Source organism: Eucalyptus grandis, chromosome 2 (genome assembly GCF_016545825.1).
Source record: "Eucalyptus grandis isolate ANBG69807.140 chromosome 2, ASM1654582v1, whole genome shotgun sequence".
NCBI classification, from domain to species: Eukaryota; Viridiplantae; Streptophyta; class Magnoliopsida; order Myrtales; family Myrtaceae; genus Eucalyptus; species Eucalyptus grandis.
The window spans coordinates 48859459-48884037 of NC_052613.1; the positions used below are offsets into that span (position 1 = coordinate 48859459).

At 40.4% G+C, this 24579-nt stretch overlaps 2 protein-coding genes and 1 long non-coding RNA gene across 3 annotated transcripts; 2 read left to right on the forward strand and 1 right to left on the reverse strand.

The window, feature by feature from the left end:
- Positions 1–366: 366 nt before the first annotated feature.
- On the reverse strand, positions 367–1448 carry LOC104433316 (nudix hydrolase 1). Its single transcript, XM_010046005.3, has 2 exons — positions 1164–1448; positions 367–1032 (listed from the first exon to the last, which is right to left on the reverse strand). Exons 1-2 carry the CDS (start codon positions 1441–1443, stop codon positions 713–715), a joined length of 600 nt encoding a protein of 199 aa, XP_010044307.3. The 5' UTR covers positions 1444–1448; the 3' UTR covers positions 367–712.
- A 6024-nt stretch (positions 1449–7472) lies between these two features.
- Positions 7473–19042, forward strand: LOC104433317 (phosphoenolpyruvate carboxylase 4). The gene is made up of 20 exons (XM_010046006.3): positions 7473–7794; positions 8222–8385; positions 8782–8896; positions 9182–9259; positions 9366–9434; positions 9698–9776; positions 9855–9931; positions 10015–10110; positions 10991–11132; positions 11777–11908; positions 12212–12285; positions 12378–12653; positions 13732–13857; positions 13954–14055; positions 14140–14286; positions 15074–15172; positions 15355–15443; positions 16553–16679; positions 16760–16966; positions 18015–19042. Exons 1-20 carry the CDS (start codon positions 7639–7641, stop codon positions 18837–18839), a joined length of 3180 nt encoding a protein of 1059 aa, XP_010044308.1. The 5' UTR covers positions 7473–7638; the 3' UTR covers positions 18840–19042.
- A 4240-nt stretch (positions 19043–23282) lies between these two features.
- LOC104433318 lies at positions 23283–23871 on the forward strand. Its single transcript, XR_723493.3, has 2 exons — positions 23283–23528; positions 23663–23871. It is a non-coding gene; the product is annotated as an uncharacterized LOC104433318 (long non-coding RNA).
- Positions 23872–24579: the final 708 nt, after the last annotated feature.

The following is a 24579-nucleotide window of genomic DNA, read 5'->3' on the forward strand; positions in this document are numbered from 1 at the left end:
ACTATAGAAAAACTAAATCTTTACCCGAGCATCGAGCGAATTATGATTTAAAAAAAATGCAATTGATGGAGTACAAAACATTATAGAATATATACAACATTATTTCGACGTATCATTAGTTGTAAAAGGAACACGTAAAATTAAATTATCCAAGTAGAAAACAACTAATTAGTATAAGAAAATAAGGAGAGAGGAGAAAGATATAGTAGTGCATATTTGTTATGCTACTTTGGTGGAGAAAAGACCGAATCTTCTTCAGCAAGGAGAGACCAATTATAGTAATCTAGAGTCTGGGTGGCAGACTTAGAAACAATACCTGAGGAAGAATTTATATATATGTATATATAATATGGGTCAATTTTTTAATGAACCAATTCGAGATAATTAGGCCGATTTGGTTCCCCCGCATGAAATCCAACCCAAACCCGAATTAGGCCTACTCGTTTGCTACCTCCATGGCACTTGCCCTAATCTATCAAGTATAGTAATACGTCTTTGCATTGCAACCATTGAACGAAACAGAGGGAAACTTCATCAATCCCACATCCATGGAGAAACGTTCAAACCTAAAGAGGAAGCAAAAGCATACTTCTGGCTATGAAACGAGGGATCTAATCCAACCCCTCGAAAGACTCCCGAATGACCTACCAACTTACTAATCAGAAACAAGATCGCCACGAGACAATGGCATCCGAATCGCGAATCGAATCGATCAATTCTCGGCTCCTCGCGAGGCCTGAGGAGGGAAGGGGTCGAACCCGCTCCGGACCATCTTCTCGAGCGGCCAGAACAGCGGGCTCGGGAGGTCGTCCCAGTCGTACCAACCCCACCCGTGGCACTTCTCGGGCTCGCGGTTCTCGGGCTCCTGCTCGGGGCGGGCCGGACGCGCGCGCAAGAACACGGTGACGTAGTGCGCCGGCTTGGGCTCCTCCAAGAACACGTTGTTCGTGACCGTCAAGAGCTCCGTTCCGTCGATCTTGAGGCCCGTCTCTTCCTCCACCTCCCTCGCGGCGCACTCCTCGAAGCTTTCCCCTGAAACCACCCACGCCCGAGATCAGCTCGCGCTGGAAATCGATTGTTTCTCCGGTCTATAGCTATTCCAAGAATGATTTAATCGGGGAGAGAGAGAGAGAGAGAGAGAGGAGAGAGAGAGAGAGAGGGACCGAATTCGAGGTGGCCGCCCGGGAGTGCGAAGGTGGAGTCGCCGACGGAGGAGCGGCGGCGGCCCAGGAGCACCGCCTTGCCCTTGAGCAAGAACACGACTACCGCCACCCGCGGCACGGGCGGCGGCGCCGGCGACGATCGGTCTGCCATCTTCTTAAGAAGTGGGAGTGAAATTGTTTCGAGGGTGGATTTCCAGTAGACGATTCGATTTTTATGTAGGGAGTTGGGAAATTTTTTTAAGAGGAGAGGGGAGTTTCGTGGGCTGTTTCCCCCCGCCATTTTTGCTTTCCACCAGTTCCCGCCCATTGCTGACTTGACGCTTCTGCTTTTTTTTGGTTTGACAGTTTGACTGTTCCTCTGTTTTTGCTCCACTAGGGACCTGCCAAGTGGATTACACTCTGTTTCTACGACTTTTTTCTTTTTCTTGGTTGATTTCTACGACTTGAGCAGCACGAAAAGGTCTGGGAATCTCAGGCCAAATTATTTAATCATCCCGAGTAGAAAATTGTTTATACAAACAAGATGTCATTCGGAGCTTAGTAGATCTTTAAAAGACTTAATAGAACAAGAACAGAGGAAAAAACTCCGAAGGGGTGGGACTCCCTGCTGCACAGTGCACACTAATGTATTCCCTTTTGCCCATGAACAAAAATATATGCGTGGAAATTGAGAAGATATTGGTTACGTGAATACCGACTTATTAAAACAAAGAACGCATCTGGTGCTAGATAGGCGAATCAATCCCAATAGAGGTCCAGCTCTCTACTGTTTAGTGAGATCACTCTGTAATTGGACACTAAATAATCAAATAGTACTCCCGATTATAGGTATAGAAAAAAAGGAGAGAAAATGAATATGACTAACTTTTGAAGTGATGAGATTATAGGTTTCGTCTTGTCAATGGCCCATAAAAGTAAAAATAAAATCAACATCATAGTATGAGATTCTAGAGAAAATGAGTAAGTGGTAGTCTATGTTTATTTGACTTGAAAAATATGGTTCGAAGTTGCTGGAGATATACGTAATATGGCTAGACCATCGAGCATGATAGGGTAGTTTGAGTCGTCCATCTCCCAAGAGGTCGAAAGTTAACATCATAACAGAAAAGAACCTTTGATTGCATCATGTCTTATGTATTTACAATTATGCGTGAAGAGATTCTTGACTTTTAGAATGTCGATAGCCCTATAAAGACACACTCATCAAGTTTTGAATGTCGGGTTTAGAGTGAATCGAGTTAATATGGCTGAAAATAGACATCTACAAAATGTGTGATTACTATGATAACGCTTGGAGAAGGTAACCGTGTTGGTCATACCTTCCCACTGGGGGATTGATACTGATATTTTTTATACTATTTGTCGTTCCATTTAGTCCTTATACTTTCTAAAATCAGTTCAATTCCATTTTGCCATTATATCTATTTACAAAAATTACTAATGCGGTGGCTCACGCCGTTAATCAATCATTAAGTGCCCACGTCACCATTTGACATGATCAATCAAGTGGTCCAGGTGCTTGCCCATCTTGCCATCCAACCATAATCATCGACATGACGGGATTACTAATCAAGCCTGATCACTCAATTTATGGTGTCTAAGGCTCTAAATGTAGCAGCTACCCCGACGCGAAAGATCCCCATATTCCACCATCAAACTTCGATTGATTAGGGAGCTACGCAAAGGGGAACATGTGGACCGCAAACTCAAGTACAACTTTGGCACACGGCAATGCTTGTTTAGTCCATATTAGAAATCGATGCATGACCATACGTATCGCTAGACATCGAAATGACCCCTTGTAGAAACAAAGAGCTCATCAATTACCTACGGGTAGGGCCTAGACTTCCCTCAATGATCATTCGATATTGGCTATCATAATTTCAAGTTGAGCTTGTTTAAAGTTAGCTCCACAAACTCGCCAGCCCGATCGAGCTTCGTCTTTTCCAAAATAATTAACAATTGCAAATTATGCACTTTAATAGTATTCGAGCTTATTGAATTCTAAATCGAGCTCTGGTTCATTATCAAGTCCAATTCGAGATCTCAATTTTCTTATCAAGTCAGGTTCAAGCAAGAAAGTTACTACTCGATCAAGTTTATAACGCCAAGTACGTGGATAGCCAAGTATTGAGTTCGAATTCGAGGGTGTGCAGACTCTACTGGGTACGATGGCCCCTCCTGGCCCATGAACCAGTATCGCATTCCCGACACATGAGATGAGAAGCCGCTTATCAGCATTCGCAAGGGGCAACGCGGCTCTAGAAACAAAAAGCGACCCTCCGCGGCACCGAAGGAGCAAGAAGATCTTCGAGGCCCTTCTTCGTTCTCTCGCTTTGCCTTTGCTTTGAGGTCCCCGGAAGATTGGATAATGGATTTCGCTTTTGTCCTTCATCTTCTATGCTGCCATTTTGACTATCATCATTACGCACACTCGCGACGCGCGCAGGCACGAGCACGTACCCGACATGATTGCAGATTACTTTCGCAATGGACGGTCAAAGCGAAAAGGGAGTACAGCGACGTGTCGCGGGGGATTTCCATGTCAAAAGACGGGGAAGCCATCGACCGCCCTCGCGTAAGGCCGTTGGACCCGTTGTCATTCGAAGAGAAAAGAAGCTCTCTTGTCAGTTGTTAGGACAACATGACTCGGACTAGAAGCGGTACTCGTTTCAGGACAAGTCATCTCGTCCTGCGTAACTCGATCATAGTAAGTTTATTACTTGATTTTCTCTCCACAACGTGTCGCAGGAATCTGTTCCATCGCCTTAAAAACCCAATCTACATACATTTCAAAGTATAATTCACATATATATATAAATGTATGCGTAACGAGTAAAAATACAGTTTTGGAGATTTTCTAGGATCGAAGATTTGCAGAAGTGACCACAAAAGGTAAATTATTGGGCAGAGCTCGCACGTTAGGGTGTCACGGCACGAATATATTATTGGAAAGTTTAGGAAGTATCTTCCAAAATGGATCCATGTGATTTTCTTTTGGGTTGAGTAAGTAAAAGAAGCATTACTTTCATGGGACTCCCGTTGAATTCCAATAGAAAGCTAACCCCATCTCTTGTTTCACGGATTTGCGCTGGTAGCCTCCGACTCTTTTCCCCCCGCAAAGCAAAAGCAACTTTCAGGCTCGTGAGCATATAAATGCGAAAAACACCCTTCATGATTTTAAGCAAAAATGGAAATTGCATTAGTGATCGATCCGAGCAAAGACCCTCGTAATTAACTTCTTATAATTCGCAAGAACTTGATAGATGGGCCTCATGGATATCGAAAAAGTGGGGGAAGATTGTCCAAAAAGTCATAAATATATTGTACTTTTACTAATTTAATCATAAATCTTTTCATTTATTACCAATTCAATCCATTTGACCAATTTTAACCGGAAAATGTTGATGTGGACGCCGGCGGTGCCATGTAGGACCGCCAGTGCTAACATTGACAATTTTTAATAATATTTTAATATTTTTTTTGAATTTTTATTGAACACATCAAGTAAACACATTATGAGATGATATAATCCAATTTTCCAAGTTTCAAATATTTTTTGATTATAAAAAAAAAAAAACGAAACTCCACTTGATCGAGTAAAGCACAAATTATGTGAGCTGCATAAATGATGTATCGCCAAAAAAAAAAAAAAAAATCCTTGACGTACCAAAGTCCATAACAAGTTCAACTACATAAAATAAAATAAAATAAAAAAACAAGTTTCGATGTCACATTTAAATAATATTTTGACAATTTTTAATAATATTTTAATATTTTTTGAATTTTTATGAACACATCAAAAACAAAAAAATCGTCCATCCAATCAACTCCAGTTTCAAATATTTTTTTTGATTATAAAAAAAAAGAAACTCCACGTACGAAATTAATCTCAACACAAATTATGTCGAATTTCATGCTGCATAAACCTTGATGTATCGCAAAAAAAAAAAAAAAAAATCCTTGACGTACCAAAGTCAGCAATAACAAGTTACTTCGTAAATTGATCTGCCACAAATACATAAAATAAAATAAAATAAAAAAGGCGGCGGGTTAGATTTCGACGTCACATTTAAATAATTACCCCCACTTACTTAATTTCTTGATTTTGGCATTACTATTTCACGTCGTCTTCGAAAGGATGCGATCAAATCGCAGGACATCAATAATTCGAGGACAACTGTACAAACATGTGAGAACTCGTAACATCACCTGCTTCTGAAAAGCAAGCTGCTTCCGTGTGACCTTATTATACGACAGCGACTCTTATTGAGGGCTGGGGACCACGCCCATTTTTCGATTTTGTATTTTTGTAACGTGTGCAAGTCACGGGCTCCAAAATCTAACGTACCTCCCGAAATCATTAATTAATCTCAAGGATCGAACTTGTACCATAGTTTCGAAGTATGGAAGCCGCGGCCTTCTCTTTAATAGTTACATTTATGGGTCCATGCCGCTATATCGATGTCGCGACACCGCCTCTTCGAAGAGAGAGTAAGGGAAAATTACGGACTCAACCTCGCATGCAAGGATTAATAGCTCAAAGCTTGTTTCGCTTAGATGAATTTTGGTGTCGTGTTAAGAAAAAATGTGTTGAATGTCGAGTTCTTTGTGTCGTTGAAAGCCCTTGAATGAATGAATGCACCTGCCAAGTTAATTCATCCTCTAATTTGAAAATTATTATTATTTTTTAAAAATGATCTCTCCCTAAATGGATGAATAAATAACATTTTCACTATTCACGAAAATAATTACACAAACTTTTAATTGATAATAATTTTTTTAATGACCAATCATTTCAAGTGATTTAAGTGATTATTTTTAATAAAATATTTTTTACTAAATAAAATGGTCCTATAAACAAATATTTTTGGAATCGAATGGCATATTCCTTTTTCTTTCCTGCTGTGTTAATAGTCTTGTCTGGGCCGAGGAGGTAAATGTCAAAAAGAGAATTCTACACGGGGGGAAAGCCAAGCGAATATCCTCGAGATCTGATTCGGTATGTGAAGAATCTCCAAGTATCCGTACTCATAACCAACCAGAGCATCATTTCTCTGCTAATGCATTTCGTTCTTACAACTGGCCAAATACGTGGGGATTATAAAAGAATTTTAACCGAGTAAAGGAGTAACGTGATTTGATATAATTTAGAAAGTAAATTACTTATTTCACGATAAGGTAGGTTAATTAAATTTAGAATGTGCATGGGGTTCGATTCATTCAATGGCATGATAATTTGGTTGGCATTTTTTGATTACTGTTCAATCATTTTCTAACATGGGAATTTTGCAAAATTTTGTTAAATTTTTTAGTCTACAATTCTTTCTAAATTCGATTTATTAGTTAAAGATATAATTATAGGCATCACATATCTCAACGCATGATCCCCCCATGCGATTAATGTGAGCAGCTAGTTGAATTGCCCGTACTCCTTGGTTTTGCAATTGTAATGGTTGATGCTTTTGTATGCTCGGCTAATGTCATCTTACCGATCCAAGGCTTTTACCACTTGCACGATATTCTTTCTAGCATTCATTTAAAGTCACACATGTTGAATTTACATGGAAAATAAACTGTATTGCTAAATTTTCAACACATTTAGAACAGCACCGCAGGTCTCATTTTGATCAAATGACTATATTTGCACACGTTTAAATAAAACCTTGCATTAAAAAGACCGAGTCGTCCTTCATTGTAAACTTATAATCTTATTTAGGATTTGGGTTTTCATTTTTTCTTTTTTAATGTTTTGAGTGTTTTGGATGGACGAGAAATTTTTGCGATGAACATTTTTTTTCCGAAAGAAAATTAAGAGCGCACGAAGATAATGGAGGCGGAGGTGTAAAGTCGTTTTGGAAGTAAATTTCGGGTAGGTAATTAGTCATTTGAAAAATGGAATTACGTCAATAATAATCGGGTGCAAAGGTAAAGAAGAAATGGACGTGCGGTATCTTTCTAAAAATAAGAATATTGGATTCCTCAAGCGTCGCGGGGGAGGGACAATAATAATAATAATAATAATAATATAAATCAATAATCCGACATTCGCCAGAATCACCTGGCGGCGAGAGCGCCCCAGTCCCAGAGCAGAGCTGCTCCGCGATGGCACCGGGGGAAAGACCGAATCTACCCCCCGGCATTCCCTCTCCGCCCGCCACGTGTGCGCCCGTGCTCGCTCGGGGGGTATTCTCGGCATAAAGCATAACAAAATCACTTGGCGCGGGCCCCGCGTTCACTACAATCGCGCTCTGTAACTGACAAAACGCACTCGCTCGCTCGCTCTCCCTCCCTCAAAGCTCTCCTTCTCCAGCACCTCCCTCGCTCTCCGCTCCACCACTCCTCTCTCTCTCTCTCTCTCTATCTCTCTCTCTCTCCGTGATCACGCCGCCGCGACGAGTCGTCCGCGTTTCCGTGCTCGGCCGCTGCTCCTCCCCCGCCGCCGCCGCCGCCGCCGCCCCCCTCGCCGGAGAAGATGACGGACACCACCGACGACATAGCGGAGGAGATCTCGTTCCAGAACTTCGACGACGACTGCAAGCTGCTCGGCAACCTCCTCAACGACGTGCTCCAGAGAGAAGTCGGGGCCAAGTTCATGGAGAAGATCGAGAGGAATCGCATTCTGGCTCAGGTTCGTGCTCTCGTCTTCTTCTCGAGCTTCTGATATGCATGCTCTTTGCCTCGCGAGGTTAGCCTGTCCGAGTCGTCCCGCCTATCGTTCCTCCTCCTTCTTCTTCTTCTCCTGCGGATGCTTTCTGGAATTTGCTCCTTTGTCACGTCGATTTGGTCGGAGTCTCTGTTCGGACGCTGAAAACCTGAGGATTGCGATGAAGCGCTTCGGCTCGCGACGATGGAAGAGAGGTGCCGTGAAAAGTAGAAAAAGAGAAGGGCCGTTGATGCTGATTTTCTCGATTCTATTTTCGTTTTTCTTTTTTTGCTCGAGTGATGCGAAAGAGAGATTTGCCAGGCGCTCTGAATGGAGGAAAAAAAGAGGTGAATGCCTGCGTGGCGTGATGCTTTCTCTCTTGATGGTTTTGGTTCTTTGGTTTTGTTTCTAGAGCGCTTGTAACATGAGGACGGCGGGAATCGAAGATGCGGCGGAGCTGCTAGAGAAGCAACTCGCGTCCGAGATATCGAAGATGACGCTAGAGGAAGCCCTGACGCTCGCCCGCGCGTTCAGCCATTATCTCAATCTGATGGGAATCGCCGAAACCCATCACAGGTATGGCTGATTTGGCGGCCACGTCTGTTCGTTTGTTCAGGTGTTCCGGGGGTTCAGTTGCTATGCTTTTGTTGTCTGTCATCAAACTGCTTCTATCTAAATAAGCATTGCCTATCGGATTCTGCTGAGTCACCCCCAAGAAATTTCTTGGATTATACTCAAAATGGAACAAATCCATTCACCGAGTAAATAGAGGGACTGAAACTGATAGTGTTACTGAATTTTGAGGTCAGGCGACATTGACCTGTGAGAGAACGAAGTGAAATGGGTGCAATCATCGATGAGCAGGAAGTTTTATGCTTTTCTTAAATTTACACGTTGTCTGTTTGTTTGCTGGGTGTAGATTGTTTGATTTAGTATTCGTGTGCTCTTGGGATGTTATATCGTCTTGTGCAGGGTGAGGAAGTCACGGAATTTTACACTTTTATCAAGATCGTGCGATGACATTTTCAGTCAGATGATTCAGGGTGGTGTCTCTCCAGACGAGCTTTATGATACAGTCTGCAAGCAGGTTCAGTTTTCTGGCTTATGTGCTTTCTGGTGGTCCTACCCTCTACTGAGTGTTCTCGTATTTTGATTAGAAAAATATCAGTGCATAGAACTATGATATTATCATCTTGGCATCATAATTTAATGAGCTCTGGACAGGATTGCGTGATGTAGAGATATTTAATTAGTAACTATGCTTCCTCATTTAACACAATGATGCATCTAACATTTGCAAACAGCATGTAGTCAGTCATCTGGCATTAGTATTCTGTCATGTGGCTGATTTATTTTCCTCTTGTTCCTTCAGGAGGTTGAGATTGTTCTCACTGCTCATCCCACTCAAATTAATCGCCGTACCTTGCAATACAAACACATCAGAATTGCTGTAAGCCTCTTGGCGCCTTCAACGAAGATAATACTAGAGAGATGATGTTTGTCCCTGCAGAGCTTGTTCCCCCAGCTCTATTTACTATATGCATCCTTTTCTTCAGCATCTTTTGGACTACAACGACAGACCTGATCTTACTCATGAGGATCGAGAAATGCTGATTGAAGATCTGGTATTGTCTGTCCTATCTGTATTCTGGACTCTGGAAAATGAATACTTGTGTGTGCATTTCCATGTTATATACTTACACAAGTAGGGTTACTGATATGCATGTGCATGCATGTCCATGTTATTTTCATGTGTCTGAGACGTGTCCTTCTGTGCTAATAGGAGCCACTCCTCTCTCTGAATTTCTTTGGGAAAGTTTCTTGGAGAAGTGTTGGCTAACATGAATTTTGGTTTCCTACTCGTTTCTGATTATTCATCTTTTTCTAGGTTAGAGAAATTACTGCCATATGGCAAACGGATGAGCTGAGGCGACATAAACCTACTCCTGTAGATGAAGCCAGGGCTGGTAACCCGAGATACGTGCATTATTTACATACGTGTCGGCAACGATCTAGTTCATTGTGAAATATTTCAAACATTTCAGGGTTGAACATTGTTGAGCAGTCTCTTTGGAAAGCTATACCTCATTACTTGCGCCGCGTCAGCAGTGCTTTGAAGAAGGTTTATCTCCAGTAGCCCTGACAATTTGAATGCTTGTGTTGTATTGCTTTCATCTTTAACAATTTCATATGCTTTTCCCACAGCATACTGGGCGGCCTCTTCCTTTGACTTGCACACCTATTAAATTTGGATCTTGGATGGGTGGTGATAGAGATGGAAACCCTAATGTAACAGCAAAGGTATTCTTTCCAACTTGAATAATGCATAACTTAATTGGTATGGAAGTTTTACAAGCAAGCCCTGCATTATGATAGCCCAACTATATGTCATATTAATTTAACAACCGAAACTCCGAGATTTCTGAGAAGTGACAGATGACTGAGATAAAAATATGTTTTGACGCCTTTTACTTATGGCCTGCGAAATGTTGTTGTACTTAAGATGCAAATGTGTAGGTAGAATTGTGAATGTATATATGCATATGTATTCATATTTCAATTATATGAAAAATTTAATGGTTCTGTCTCTGTCAAATTTGTCCATGAAATTTTGTTTTTCACTTATTCATGAAGTGAAAAACTTGACACCAACACAGTTGAATGTTATTATAGTGATTGGACTTCCACTTCACTCTATTTTTTTTTTTTTTTTTGTCACTTTCCATATTTTATGCTTCCCACTTTCTTCATTCCTCTCATTCCCTGTCTATTAGTTTTGATGCACACGTATATGTGTGCTCCAATACTGGTATTTTCTTAAATGCTTAGAAGAGTCTGGAGCAACAAAAGCACATACACAACCGAATATTTCTTTATTTGGATTTGTGAATTGAGATTAGTGAGATTGCTCTGGTGTTTCATGTTAATTCGGTAGCCTATACTTGTCTTGTCCTTAAACCGTTTAAAAGATACGGATGAGAAAAAAAGAACCTACGAGTTACTCTCCTTCCTTTTCATTGAAGAAATTTATGTTATTTTCTGGGTTCCCTGAATAACAAAAATTGCATATTCCAGTGTCCTGGGGACAGGACTCCCTTATGGTGTTCTGCTTTGTCCCTATGGGTGATCGTGCCTCATATTTGTCTTATATAATTGTGTGACCTTAATTTTCTTACTTCAGGTGACGAAAGATGTTTCTCTGTTATCAAGGTGGATGGCAATTGACCTCTACATCCGAGAAGTTGACAGCCTGAGATTTGAACTATCCATGAATAGGTGCAGTGACAGGCTGCTAAGGCTAGCACATGAAATTCTTGAAAAAGGTTAGAGAACTAAGATTATCATGATAGGACTGGATGTCCTGGCCATTAGTTAGATGTCATAATTATAATGCTTTACTATTTCGAAGTCACTGGAACTTAGTAATTTGTGAATCGTATATCTGACCATGATGGTGACAATGTTGATGATTTCATGATTGCAGTGGTTTCAATATCTGTTTTCAGATTTTGAGTGTCATACACGTTTTGTTTTCAATTGAGTTCGTCAATAGATTACCGATAAATTTCTACATTAGGATATAAAATTATTAATGCCTCTGCTCCTTTTGCTGCCTTCATTGCATTTCATTACAATATATTGAATCTGCTATGTTTAGCATGAGTCTGGTCACACACACACACACACACACAGAGCCATGTTGACTACAGAAAGCAGCAGTGGAGGTTCTGATTGGCTGGCGGTGCCATCAAAACCATTGGTTGACATGGCTGGTGAAACAACTGTGTGCAAACCTGGAAATAAATGATGATAAAGTTCAGAAAAGCTGATTTTTTTTCTTTTCCTAGTTTGTTGGATAGGTCTCAGCATATGAACAAAACTTGTGTGGGCCTGGCTATTTTTTCACCATTCATTATTGTTGTTATTGGTTATGAAGTTGAATGGCTCTTCAAAAATTTCTCTTCAGAAACGTCATCAGAGGATAGGCTTGAGAGTCGAAGTCAATCTTTGACCAGAAGTCAAATAAAGCTTAACAATCAACAACTTCCATCTCTTCCAACTCAACTCCCAGCTGGAGCTGATATGCCGTCTTGCACAGGTTAACATTTACTTTGTTTCTGCCTAAAGTATTATGCCTTCATGCACATCCGGGATTTTTTTTTCATTTCTTGTTGCTCACAACCCAAACAATTTCATGAGGGAATTTGTACTTCAGACTGCTGTTACAGCAATTTGCAAGCAGGAGTCACAGACAAACTTGGTTTTGCAACTAATTTTTTTTACTGTAATTTAGTGCTTATTTTTATCTCCATTATTGGGAGCAAAACATGGTTGCTTTTTGGCTAGACAATAACATCATCATGGCATTGTTATTTTTTGTTTAATGTCACGTCTCTTCTAGAATGCAATGATGGTGACTCTCAATATCCAAGACTGGAACTTCCTGGTACTGATTACATGCCCTTAAATCGTCAGGTAAACCAACTTCTAATGCAATTGTGGTGTGGAGCTGTGCCTTTGTGCAGTCAACCTTTTGATACACCTGATTCTGTATATTTCTTCTGTAGGAGGGTCAAGGTCCTTCATTTTCAGATTCCCAGTTCCAAGATTCAGGGCGCAGTTCTTCTAAATCATCTGAAAATGGAACTAGCTCCAATGGTTTGCAGCCTGCTGTGACACCACGCGGTTCCTCTTATGCATCTAGTCAATTTCATGCCCAAAGAAAACTCTTTGCAGAATCACAGATAGGAAGATCCAGCTTCCACAAGCTTCTAGAGCCAAGTCTGCCTCAGCTTCCAGGAATTGCTCCTTATAGGATTGTTCTTGGCGATGTAAAAGATAAGGTATTTTCTCTCTTGACCAAGTGACCTGGTTTTTCAATATGGATATTGCTCAAGTCAGATTGAACCAAACAAAAATAGAAAGATTCTCACCTAGAATTACTACAGCTGTGTTGACTGTAAGAGTTCTTTCTTGGAACCCAGGTCCGGAGTTCAAAGATTGGTAGGGAGAGGGAAGTGGATCAGCCACTTCTTTCATTATTACATTGGCTTAGCTTTTCTTAATCTGCTTGTCATGCATTGATAGTCTATTTCTCCCAGTGTCTCCTCCCTCCCCCAACCACCCACCCACACACGCGCAAATGCAAAATTTCGGGCCTAGGATAACCAAGCGAATGTTGTAGAGATATTAAAATGCTCTCTATTTTGCAATATCAGTGTCAACCATTTTCTAAAGATATGCAGTTAAGGCTTGTAGGTAATCATGATGCACAACTAAAAGCAAATGATTAGGTACGTGCACTGGGAGCAAGGCTGGTAGTCAGGTCAGATGATTTAGAACAGTGTCTCACAATTAAGCCTTTAGACAAGATAAGCCACATTTTCAAATTTTTTAATAGATTGATTTGATGTGATTTATTAAATTTCATCTGTCTCTGCCTCCCTTTTTCTCTTGGACTGACAAGTGAATGTGCGAAACACCTGCTCATTTTATTGCTGGCATGAGAACTGTTCCTGGCATATTATTAGTTTCAACCATTCTAATCTGCAATATTATATTTAAAGTGTTACGTCTGGCTTGGGTTTAATGACATGGACCAATGAGCTACCTCCCTCTGTTGAAGGGTTAGGAAGTTGGTATCTTGTTCAATATGCAGTGCAGGATGGTTATCAGGCATATCAATCGAACCAATTGTATTATGTGGTTTCCTGTTTTAGGTTGGTTTTGGGATAATATATGAGGATATTTCATGGCAGTCACTTTTGTAATGTGTTCACTGAGTTCTTTGACATTGAAACTTTGAACCACCTTTTGATGCAGAAGCAGATCACATCCACCAAATCACATAAATGGCTTGTGTTTTTTCTACTTTTCGTTTAATTGACTGTAACATGAAGTGCTCAAATTTTCTGAGTTCAGCTTATGAAGACACGTAGAAGACTGGAGCTTCGCCTTGAGGATCTTCCTTGTGAACATGATTTTTGTGATTATTATGAGTCATCAGACCAGCTTTTGGAACCTCTGATTCTTTGCTATGAATCTCTGGTATATAGCATCTCCTCCTAATGAGTACCAGTTCCTGTTCCTACTCTTTGACAGTGATGAAGCTCTCTTTGCGCTGACAGTTTTTATTATTTGCAGCAATCATGTGGGTCTGGTGTGCTGGCAGATGGTCGGCTTGCTGACCTGATTCGGAGGGTGGCCACATTTGGGATTGTGCTAATGAAACTTGACTTGCGCCAGGTTTGTAAATATTAGGTGCTAATATGATCCTGGATGATTGCTACTTCTGCGACTCATTTCAAATATTCTTCTTTAATGAGTCAGGAATCAGGAAGGCACTCGGAAACACTAGATGCCATAACAAGATATCTTGATATGGGTACATATAGCGAGTGGGATGAAGAGAAGAGACTGGAATTCCTGACAAGAGAGTTAAAAGGGAAAAGGCCACTAGTGCCGCCTTCCATTGAGGTAAGGTCTGGGACGTACTGTACGCAATAATTGGACTTTAAGTATGCAAGAAATAAATTTATGAAATGAAACATAACAATTGCCAACCTTTTACCTCAAGAGTACAAGTTCTAGCCCTAAATGGTGCAAGTTGTTCTATGTTTACTTGAAAATTGATGTGTTCAATGACAAGAATGTTTTTATAGTGTGTACCTCGAGAAAGATGGATCCGGAGTTTTCTTTTTTAAAGTAGGACCTCGTTCATGAAGAATTTTTTGAATGGGCTCTGATGAAGTCTTAAAATTTGCACTGAAGAAAGCACAAACGTGCCGGAGAAACATGCCACTGCTTCTGTGCACCTTTGAATTCGGATAACTGCATACATGCATCTGTTCCCGTAATCACTTGTCTGTAAGAAGTGCATGAAATATGTATGCTACGAGAGCTTGGTTAAGGGTATTTCAACTCTAGCAATGAGCAAAAAGGGCATTCTCTTGTGATTCTCCATAATTTGTCCTCGGAACTGGTGATTATATTATTGACTGTGACATATTAGGGTAAAAAACATTAATTGAGGAGTAAGCAATATATTGAAACAATCAAATGTATGTGTTGTGGATCTGTAAAAGCTCATCTACCTTTCTGAAATACTTTCTGTCTGAAAATCAGTCTACGAATTGTTTTTATATCTTTCTGACCTATACCTACAATCATAATTCTGCGTTGCCTAATCATGTTTTACTTTTTTCCTTTGTGGCGATACATACATATATATATATATTCTGACTTGTGAGTTGAGCCTCTTCAGGTTGCCCCAGACATCAGAGAAGTACTGGATACATTCCGAGTAGCTGCTGAACTGGGAAGTGACTCACTAGGAGCTTATGTGATTTCCATGGCTTCAAATGTACTATTCTTAACTGTCAAATGCTATTTTTACTTTACAGCAGTCCACTTATTTTTACCTTCAAGGTGCTCTTAGCCCAGGATTTTCAGATGCTAACTGTAGTCTACTTATTTTTACCTTCAAGGTGTTGTTAGCCTATGATTTTCTGATGCTAACTGTAGTCTGGGATTGGAACATTGTAGGCCAGCGATGTTCTAGCTGTGGAGCTCTTGCAGAAAGATGCTCGCCTTGCAGTCAGTGGAGAGTTAGGGAGACCGTGTCTTGGTGGAACGTAAGTTCATGTGCTCTCTACTGTTGATACCTTATTGCAGAGCTCTTTTTCCTATCATGAATCTACTTCATTCTCTGAATAAAATGGAATGTGTGATTTGCTATTAGTCTGATCACTTGCTCCATATTGTTAGTTTAGCTACAGTTATTATCTGCATTTCAAATGTATGCATGAGTAATATTATTACAGATTATGATATTATAGGCCTTTTGTCATGGGAGTTCATGGCTATGTGCATTACATGGTTGTTTGAAGGTCAAGTGGTGCCATAATTTTTGATTGTTTGCTTCAAATGTGAAATCAAGCACTTGACTTTCTGGTACTTTCTTAAGAAGTCTTGGGAAAGAGGCCACATATTTTATGACACTTTTGTGTCACATTTTCTCCAGTGGATTGATGCATTTACCTTCAGCTGATGTAAATACAATTACATATTGTAAAGTCTGAGTTAATTCTTCTTTTGTCCTGTCGGTACTTTCTTTTGAGCAATATTACTAGAAAGAACTAATCCAGGTGATTTTCTGGTCCATAACATGGATTATTCATCAATTAACCTGACACCATTTCGAAGCCAACAAAAATCCACCTTTGCTGGTGGTTAAAGATCTATTTTAGGCCACAAATTTCCCTGTTGTATACAAACATACAATATGATACTATGCGCCACTTTATACTCATCTAAATACTTCTTTCTAGTCCCATTGTGCTTTAGCTATGACACTACAACCAAGAAAGTGAGTGGAATTGCACTCGTCATACCTCCTTCTGGAGATCTTAATCTAATTTCTCGGTCATGTGAGCCGATTTGCATTTACTCATGTTCTCCTTGGTTGCTATTTAAAGGAAAGTTAACAAGAACCAACTAGTCATGGCTTCTAGGGTGTGAAATTTCTCATTATGGAACAAGTTCTAATGCTGGAAGCAATTTTTTCTGCTAAAAAAGGTATGCTTTTTTGATTTTTTTGCTTTTTGCAAGAACTTGGATGACATGAAATTTCAAAGTCAATTCAGCTTATGTGACTGTTCAACCTGGTTTGATGGAAGTGTTTCTTCTTGTCATTCATTCTCCCTAGCCTGGCTCTTCTCATATGACCTTATACTCTAAGCAGGTTGCGGGTTGTTCCCCTGTTTGAAACTGTGAAGGACCTTAGAGAAGCTGGGTCGGTGATCAGGAAACTGCTATCAATTGACTGGTACAGGGAACACATTTTAAGAAATCATGGTGGCCACCAGGAGGTACGTATTTTTGAATATATATTCAAGAACTAGTTAGATAACTTTCAGAAATATTAACAAATTTTTAATCGTTTTCACAGGTAATGGTTGGATATTCTGACTCTGGTAAAGATGCTGGGCGCTTCACAGCTGCATGGGAACTCTACAAAGCACAAGAGGACGTTGTAGCTGCATGCAATGAATATGACATTAAGGTTACCTTATTCCATGGACGTGGAGGGAGCATTGGTCGGGGTGGTGGCCCCACATATCTAGCTATTCAATCCCAGCCTCCAGGTTCTGTCATGGTTAGTCATCCTACTCACATCTTGCAAGATGGATCATTTGACTTTTATCAAATGGCAGGGAGTGATCTGTAGCACATAGACTCTCTACCATTGAACTTTTCATCTTGGCTGATTGCGAGAGTTGGAGGCCGTCTGACTGAAATAGACTAGAGGAGCCCATTTTGTACTTGGAAACAGAATGGTGCCTACGAGTAAGCCAAATGACTGAATGAACTAAGAATAGACCTCAAACCGATCAAAATTGCATCCGCCCAACTCAAACCAAATAATCATGAAATCTTCTGCAATACATTAGTATAAAATGAATAAATATAATGTAAGGATAAAAGTACATCTTATTAAGTACCTGTATACCATCATTTATTGAAAAAATAAAAAATTCATTTTCAATTTGAGGGAGATCTATCTGCCAGACCTATTTGGGTGTAGTTGACCTGAAATGAAGCGTTTCTTTAACTGGTGCTTGAATTCTGTGTTGGATACCATCTATGGTTGCCTATTTGATACACTGACGTAGCATGAGTGTTGTGAGGGAGAAGCTTTGGCTTTCTTCACTCTTGAGTCATAATTGGACCTTAATCTGGATGAGAGTCTGTTTGATTAAGCCAATGCACACAAGGAAAATTTCTGCTACATTGATTGAATGGTGATTTGAACTCAAGATAGCACAAGCTGAAACCATGTGAATTGACCTTTCCACTTTGTGCAACATCTTGTTTTGAAGGTTCTGTACAATTCTATTTGACCTGAGATATATCACGTCTCGTGTTCAAACTTATAAATACAATTCATAAGCACCGTTTGTCTTCTTGGTCCAGAACTGCACTGGTACTCATGTAAACTTGGACATGACAAGTCTTACCGCACTTCCAGTGGTTTAATGTGCTTTTTTATACATCTGCAGCAGTTATACATTACACTTGATTATAATATGATAGTTTTGAAGTTCTGTTAGTTTGTATGTTGATATAAAGTATAGCTAGTTCTGTATCAAGTAGTCAAGAAGCATACAGTACCGTTTCTTAGGCACAACTATGGTGCTTGACAGGGTACACTTCGCTCAACTGAGCAAGGAGAGATGGTGCAGGCCAAGTTTGGGTTGCCACAGACAGCAGTAAGGCAGCTGGAGATTTACACTACAGCCGTTCTTCTTGCTACTTTACGGCCCCCACTCTCTCCTAGAGAAGAAAAATGGCGTAACCTCATGGAGGAAATTTCAAAGATCAGTTGCCAGAGTTATCGCAATACTGTATATGAAAATCCTGAATTCCTTGCCTACTTTCATGAAGCTACACCACAGGCTGAACTTGGCTTCCTCAACATCGGAAGCCGCCCCACTCGGAGGAAGAGCTCAACGGGAGTTGGACATCTACGTGCCATTCCGTGGGTGTTTGCATGGACTCAAACCAGATTTGTTCTTCCAGCCTGGCTAGGTGTAGGAGCAGGTCTAAGGGGTGTTTGCGAGAAGGGACATACTGCAGAGTTACAAGAAATGTATAAAGAGTGGCCTTTCTTTCAGTCCACTGTGGACCTTATTGAGATGGTGTTAGGGAAGGCGGACATACCCATTGCCAAGCATTATGATGAAGTGCTTGTATCAGAGAGCCGGCGGGAGCTCGGTGCTGAACTCAGGAGGGAGCTCTTAACGACAGAGAAGTATGTCTTGGTAATCAGCGGGCACGAGAAACTATCCGAGAACAACCGGAGCTTAAGGAGGCTGATCGAGAGCAGGTTACCTTATTTAAATCCCATGAACATGTTGCAGGTGGAGATACTGAAGAGATTAAGGCGTGATGATGACAACAATAAGCTCAGAGATGCATTACAAATCACCTTCAATGGGATCGCTGCTGGCATGAGGAACACCGGCTAGAAAGTGTCCTCTTGGTGGCTCTACTACTGAATGAGCCTGCTGACCAACGGAAACTTTTTTTATTCCCTAAGCCTGACTTCTTGGAACGGCATCTCTTTAGTGTTTATAAGTGGTGTAATCGGAGATACACGTCGAGGACATTGTGCACTGTCGAACCATGTTAGTAAGTTTATAGTAGAAATGTTATGCTTGAATTGTTGGCATGTTTCGTGAAGTAAGCTGAGAACGCTTTCTCATGCACTGTTAGGCGAGTACAGGCTCATTAGATTTTAGGAAAAATTGTCCAAAAAGTTCTAAACCCATAGCACTTTTACTAATTCAATTCTAAATCTTTTAATTTTGCCAATTCAATCCTAAACATTATCACTTTGTAAGTTGGCCGGAAAATATTGACGTGAATGTTGGCGGTGCCACATAAGATTGTCAGTGCCGACGTGGGTAAATTTTAATAATATCTTAATTTTAATTTTTCTTTTGCTTTTTTTTTTTTTTTTTTGGTAAGGACTTTTGCTTTTTTTCTTTCTTTTCTTTTTGACTTTTTTTCCTTTTACCGGTTTCCCATGGGCGACGGTCGACCATCAGCCACAGCCAACTAGCTTGCTTTGCCTAACACATGTGAGGCTTAGCCGGGCAAGGGCGAGCCCTAGCGAGGGGAGCCCTTGCCTATGCATGGCTTGACGAGGGTCAACCTTGCCTAGGCCAAATTTGGCAAGAGGAGCCTTGTCGGCGCTCGCCCTCGCCCTAGTGAGTGAGTGCTTGGCTTGGGTGAGGTTGACCCTCGGCCTACGCTTGGGTGAGGGCTCCCCTTGTCGAGGCTCGCCCTTGCCAGTCGAGCCTCACCTATGGCAAGCAAGGCCAGCTAGCTAGTTGTGGCCGGTGGATGACCGTCGCTTGAGGCTGATGGCCAGCCACCGACAAGAGGAAAAGAAGACAGCCAAAAAGAAAAGAAAGAAAATAAAAATAAAAATTCAAAACAACAAAATATTATTAAATTTTGCCCACATCAGTGCCAATGGTCTTATGTGGTATCACCAGTATCTATGTCAGTATTTTCTGGTTAAAATTGACTAGATGGACTCAATTGGTAAGAAGTGACAAGATTTAGAAATGAATTGACAAAAGTATAATAAATTTAAGACTTTTTGAATAATTTTTCTGATGAGGCAGGCATATAACTAACTGGTTCTAGCTTCTGGCTGCCCTGGGAGACGCAATTGCATTTCCTGCACGCGAAACCTTATTCTACAAAGTCACCTGACAACCTTCGGTCTGGCGAGTCGAACGAAGAGAAGGGAAAGGATTTGGATTTGGTACTGCGTTTTCTTTGATCCTCACTTCTGAACCTGCCCAAAAAGTTGGGGCGTTTAGGGGGTGAACAAACTCTAGTGGACGAATTATTTGATTTCTCTCCACTTCCTCACTCATGGTTCTGAGAAGTTTGTCTTTTTCCTCACTTTCGTATCAGAAAAGATTTGTACGTCACTCAAATGAACATCAGTAAAATTCATCTAAAAGGTAAAAAATTCAAGACTTTGACAAATAAAAATTAGCACAAACTTAGAAAATTCGATATAATTTGTAAACTGTTAAAAAGAGATAGTAGTTTCATAAAAATGTTGGTAAGTGGCCAAATGTCAGTAAGTGGCCAATAAATTATTGGTAAATCAAATGATCGGTACGTTTACTTATCAATAGTTGTAGATACTTATTTTTTTTTTCCAAGAATATACAAGCATAGAGAAAGAAACTGTTATTTTAGAACGAAAAAGTAGAGTCGTTCGCGTGCCTTCAAAATGAAATGTCAATCACATCTGATTGATACAAGATTCCATGAACATTGAAATGGTAAGGTATGGACCAATAGGATGAAGATAAGTCATCTCCGCATCTAGCAGAGTGAGGGAACATGTCTAGATAAGGGATGTGATACGCGAATTGCTTGGCTGGAGAGGAATCTGATACTACTTTGCATGGCGGGCTGGGGGCGGTAGCATCTGCCATTGCAGTTCTTTCAAAAGATTGTGAGAATGGATGTGCTCCGGTCATCCATTATCGTCTGCCACACCCCTTGTCTTGTCCCACCATTTCTTCTGTCGATGAATAAAGGCAGACGGGTTGACCCGCGTCGATTTCACCTGGAGTTTCAAATCCATTAACTCGGTTTGAATTATGATTACTCGGCACTATGAGAACACTAATGTTCCACATTTGCCCATGGTGCCGACGTAATCACACCGGTGAGTCAGCAGTCGGTGACTTTTCTCATACAAGGCAGGCACGAACCGGCAAGAAATTGGCTCACGGGATCGCTCGAACTTTTGACCTTGTTGATTACATAATTAAACGTGTGGTGACTGAGCCAATGACGTACGGTGGTCTCGGTCCAAAATTCTCGTTTACCAGAAGAAACGATATGAATCCACTCTAAAATTTAAGGGTTATGAACAAGGAAAAGTGCATTAAACCTATCTTCAGAGCATCATTGTCCTGCGTTGGAGACTTCAAAATCAATAGCAATGCAATCGTTACTGGATCTTAAAAAGCTCGAAAGTTTCTGCATCTAGATCGTGTTATGACGCGTTGCCAATTTTTTTAGGCACTTGGTATAGTTTGGTAAACAACCGCAAGAGGAGGGAGGGAGAATGTAAGTAATGAATGTTGATTTAGTGGCTGACCGATACAGCTTTCCTACAATAATCTCAAACTGAGAAAGTGAAGGTTGTAGTTTTCTCTCAAGTGCTCGGAGAATATCTAATAGCTGCAGCACCTTCGGAGCCGGAGGTGGCTTACACTCACTGTCAAGAAGCTACTTCTCCTAGCATGAAATTACCTCCGTTTTGAAACATGTAATACCCCCTACAGAAGTAACGTCATTTCTCAACGCTTTTGTGTCGCAGCATGGCTACAAGTGAGCTTTCGTTCATGAACAAAAGTAGGCGCTTCTGAAAATATTCTTGTCTCAAATGCGAGATCGATCCCCATTCATATAGGACCTGCAATCACGTGAGGAAGGAAATACATCAGTAGAGCATTTGACAATCTCTGCAATCAAAGCTTTCACGACGATGTAGGAAGAAGATAGAGAACAGTGAAAGGAAGGAACTACTTAGAATTCATGACGGAATATGCTTGTGCTGAGGGAATCGGTAATGGGGATGGAAAGGTGGGATTCACGTGGGAAGAAAGTGCAAAGAATCCTGAATCGTGAAATCAATCACCATCAAGGGGTCTAACTGGAATGTTAACTTGACAAATGCAATCTTAACTACAATCTGCATTATAGTAACGCAGTTCCTACATTTCTGCCTACTAAAAGAATAGCCACATTTCTAAAGTTTCATTTTTCAAGCACAGAATTCTGTTCTGGGGTTGCTACATATGTAACGTCGATAGTAAATTTGAAATATCGATAGTAAGTATAAAGTTGGCAAGTATTAAGTGACTGGTAATTTAATAGTCCGATTAGCCATTTACAAGTTAACGATGAAATAATAATTTTACCATCCATAAACTCATGGTAGATCACCATCCATTTTTATATTTTACAAGAGGGTGTGTAACCATTTGTAAGTTAACGATGAAACAAGAATTCTACCTTCAACAAAACCCATGGTAGCTGACCACTTCGCAGCTATAATTTTCTTTTGAGTAGTAAATTCATAACATAGTAGGTAATTACCAGAACATCAAGCGGTAATAATTCATTAACATTATTGTTAAATTACATCATTATACTTGATCAGAATGTTGCAAATTGCATGATTTTTTACCACCGCTATTTAGATTTTACGAATGATGTTACAAGTTTATTACTGAACTGTTCTATTTGGGCAAAACAGAATATTAGACACGTCTGAAAAATGATATTCCATTTAAAAAGGCGATCAAACAGTAATGTCCTGACTATTTTTCACACCGTCAGTTAATCTAGTAAGTTACTGTTAGGTCGAATGATGGTTCGAAAAAAACTGAGGTGATCATCTTTGGATGACATTTGTACTAAAATCTATACCGCGCATAACATCGCTCTAATCTTGAACTTAAAGTGATATCTCAAGAGCAGATGAACAAGCCATGTATCAGGCCAAGATTAGATTTGATTTTGAGCCTTGTCAATGGAAGACGCAATGCATACACACTGCTAAACATATATCTCAACTTTGCAGATGGGATGTCGACCAAACGATTCCCAAGTGAAATATCTCTTCCTTTTCCAGAGTTTTGAGGGATAGATGCCTGAAAATTGACAGGCCGAAAAGGAGTCGTGCCTAAAAACTGTAGCATCGCAATCCATCATGGTGTCACGAAAAATATGCTTAAGCAAAGCATCTGATACAAGCTTCTCTCTGAAAGAACTCTCCAGTCTCCATCGTTATTCTCCAACTCAGTTGCACTTGATTTATTCGATGTCATCGTCGATGCTATTGATCGTCTATAAATAAAGGACTACTGGAAGAGTTAACCCTTGAGGCCAGCAAGATATCATCTCTCTTTTGCTCGCAAAAGAAAGAAGCCCTAGAAACAGATATGGCATCCCTCAAGGGTGATAAACCTGCTGGCTCTCAAGTGCCTGCTGCCCCCCAGGCCAAGCAAGACCCTCCCAAACAAAGCGGCAGCGCCCCGAAACCCCTGACATCCAAGCCGGCCCCCAAGAAGGCCGAGCCGAAGCCGGCTCAGCCTAAGAAGAAGGTATGACGTAACGCTGTTTTTTTTCTCATTCAAAGTTAAAATGCGATATAGATTCAAATTATGGGCATTCTGTATAGTCTGCAAACTGAAGATTAGATGTTTCTCATCCTAACTTTCTTAACAAGTGTTGTCAGGCAACCGGTGGCAAGAAGTAGAAGATCGCGTCGGCGGTTTTTGTCGTGCCGGAGACTCGGTCATGAAGCTTACACTCATGGATGGGTCTCTCTAATAAGTGTCTTCCATGTAAACGCTGTTGTACTTTAGCTTTTGAACTTTAACCATGTCCTCCCTCCCTCTCCGCCTCAGCTCGCTTTGATGAATAAAAGATAAGTATTGAAAGAAACAGGACTTGTCTATATTCTTCTCGTTTGGTTGCTCCATACTTCGAACGAAATCGAGAGAGCTCACTGATTAAACTTAGACAGGCTGATCCAAGCTAGGGATACTTCCCTGCTTCCTTTCTCTTTTCTATTAATTGCGAAAAACTTATGTGAATATACATGCCCATAATCGTGAGTGTTAAACACTATTTTCACGAGAGACGTCAGGATGTTGATATGTAGACACTAAACAGTAAAGATTAATTTATCAGACAAATGAAGACTACTTAGATTCGAATTGACTCGGGTTGATATACGGACAATGCATACGGAAATCGTGCTCTTTACTTAATAAAAAAGTGTAGCATATATGTTACTGTCCCTACAGGATTATCCGGACACTGTATAAAATGGAATGCACAAGCACTGTCCATAAACCTGACAGGGCGCAGAGCATGTATAGTATCATCCATTAGATGCAGAAGACAGTGGCATCCTCGCACGTGTCAAAAGTCAGACTCAGCATGCATTGCCTTTTGCAGAAGACACCACTAATTTTTAAGGAAAAATACCAATTTAGTTCTAAATCTTTTAATTAAATTAATGTAGTTCTAAAACTTTTCACATTGATACTAATTTAGTCTATTTGGCCAATTTCAGTTGAAAATTGTTGATATGAATTCCGATCATCTTATGTGGCATAACTAGTGCTGATATGGATATTTTAAAAA

Coding starts and splice junctions, on each gene's coding strand:
- LOC104433316 (XM_010046005.3), bottom strand. CDS start 1,443: ATGGCGGGGGGAAACAGCCCACGAAACTCCCCTCTCCTCTTAAAAAAA. Junction 1,033..1,163: donor GGGCGGCCACCTCGAATTCG/GTCCCTCTCTCT, acceptor GGGTGGTTTCAG/GGGAAAGCTTCGAGGAGTGC.
- LOC104433317 (XM_010046006.3), top strand. CDS start 7,639: ATGACGGACACCACCGACGACATAGCGGAGGAGATCTCGTTCCAGAAC. Junction 12,654..13,731: donor TTGGCGATGTAAAAGATAAG/GTATTTTCTCTC, acceptor TTCTGAGTTCAG/CTTATGAAGACACGTAGAAG. Junction 16,967..18,014: donor AGCCTCCAGGTTCTGTCATG/GTTAGTCATCCT, acceptor GGTGCTTGACAG/GGTACACTTCGCTCAACTGA.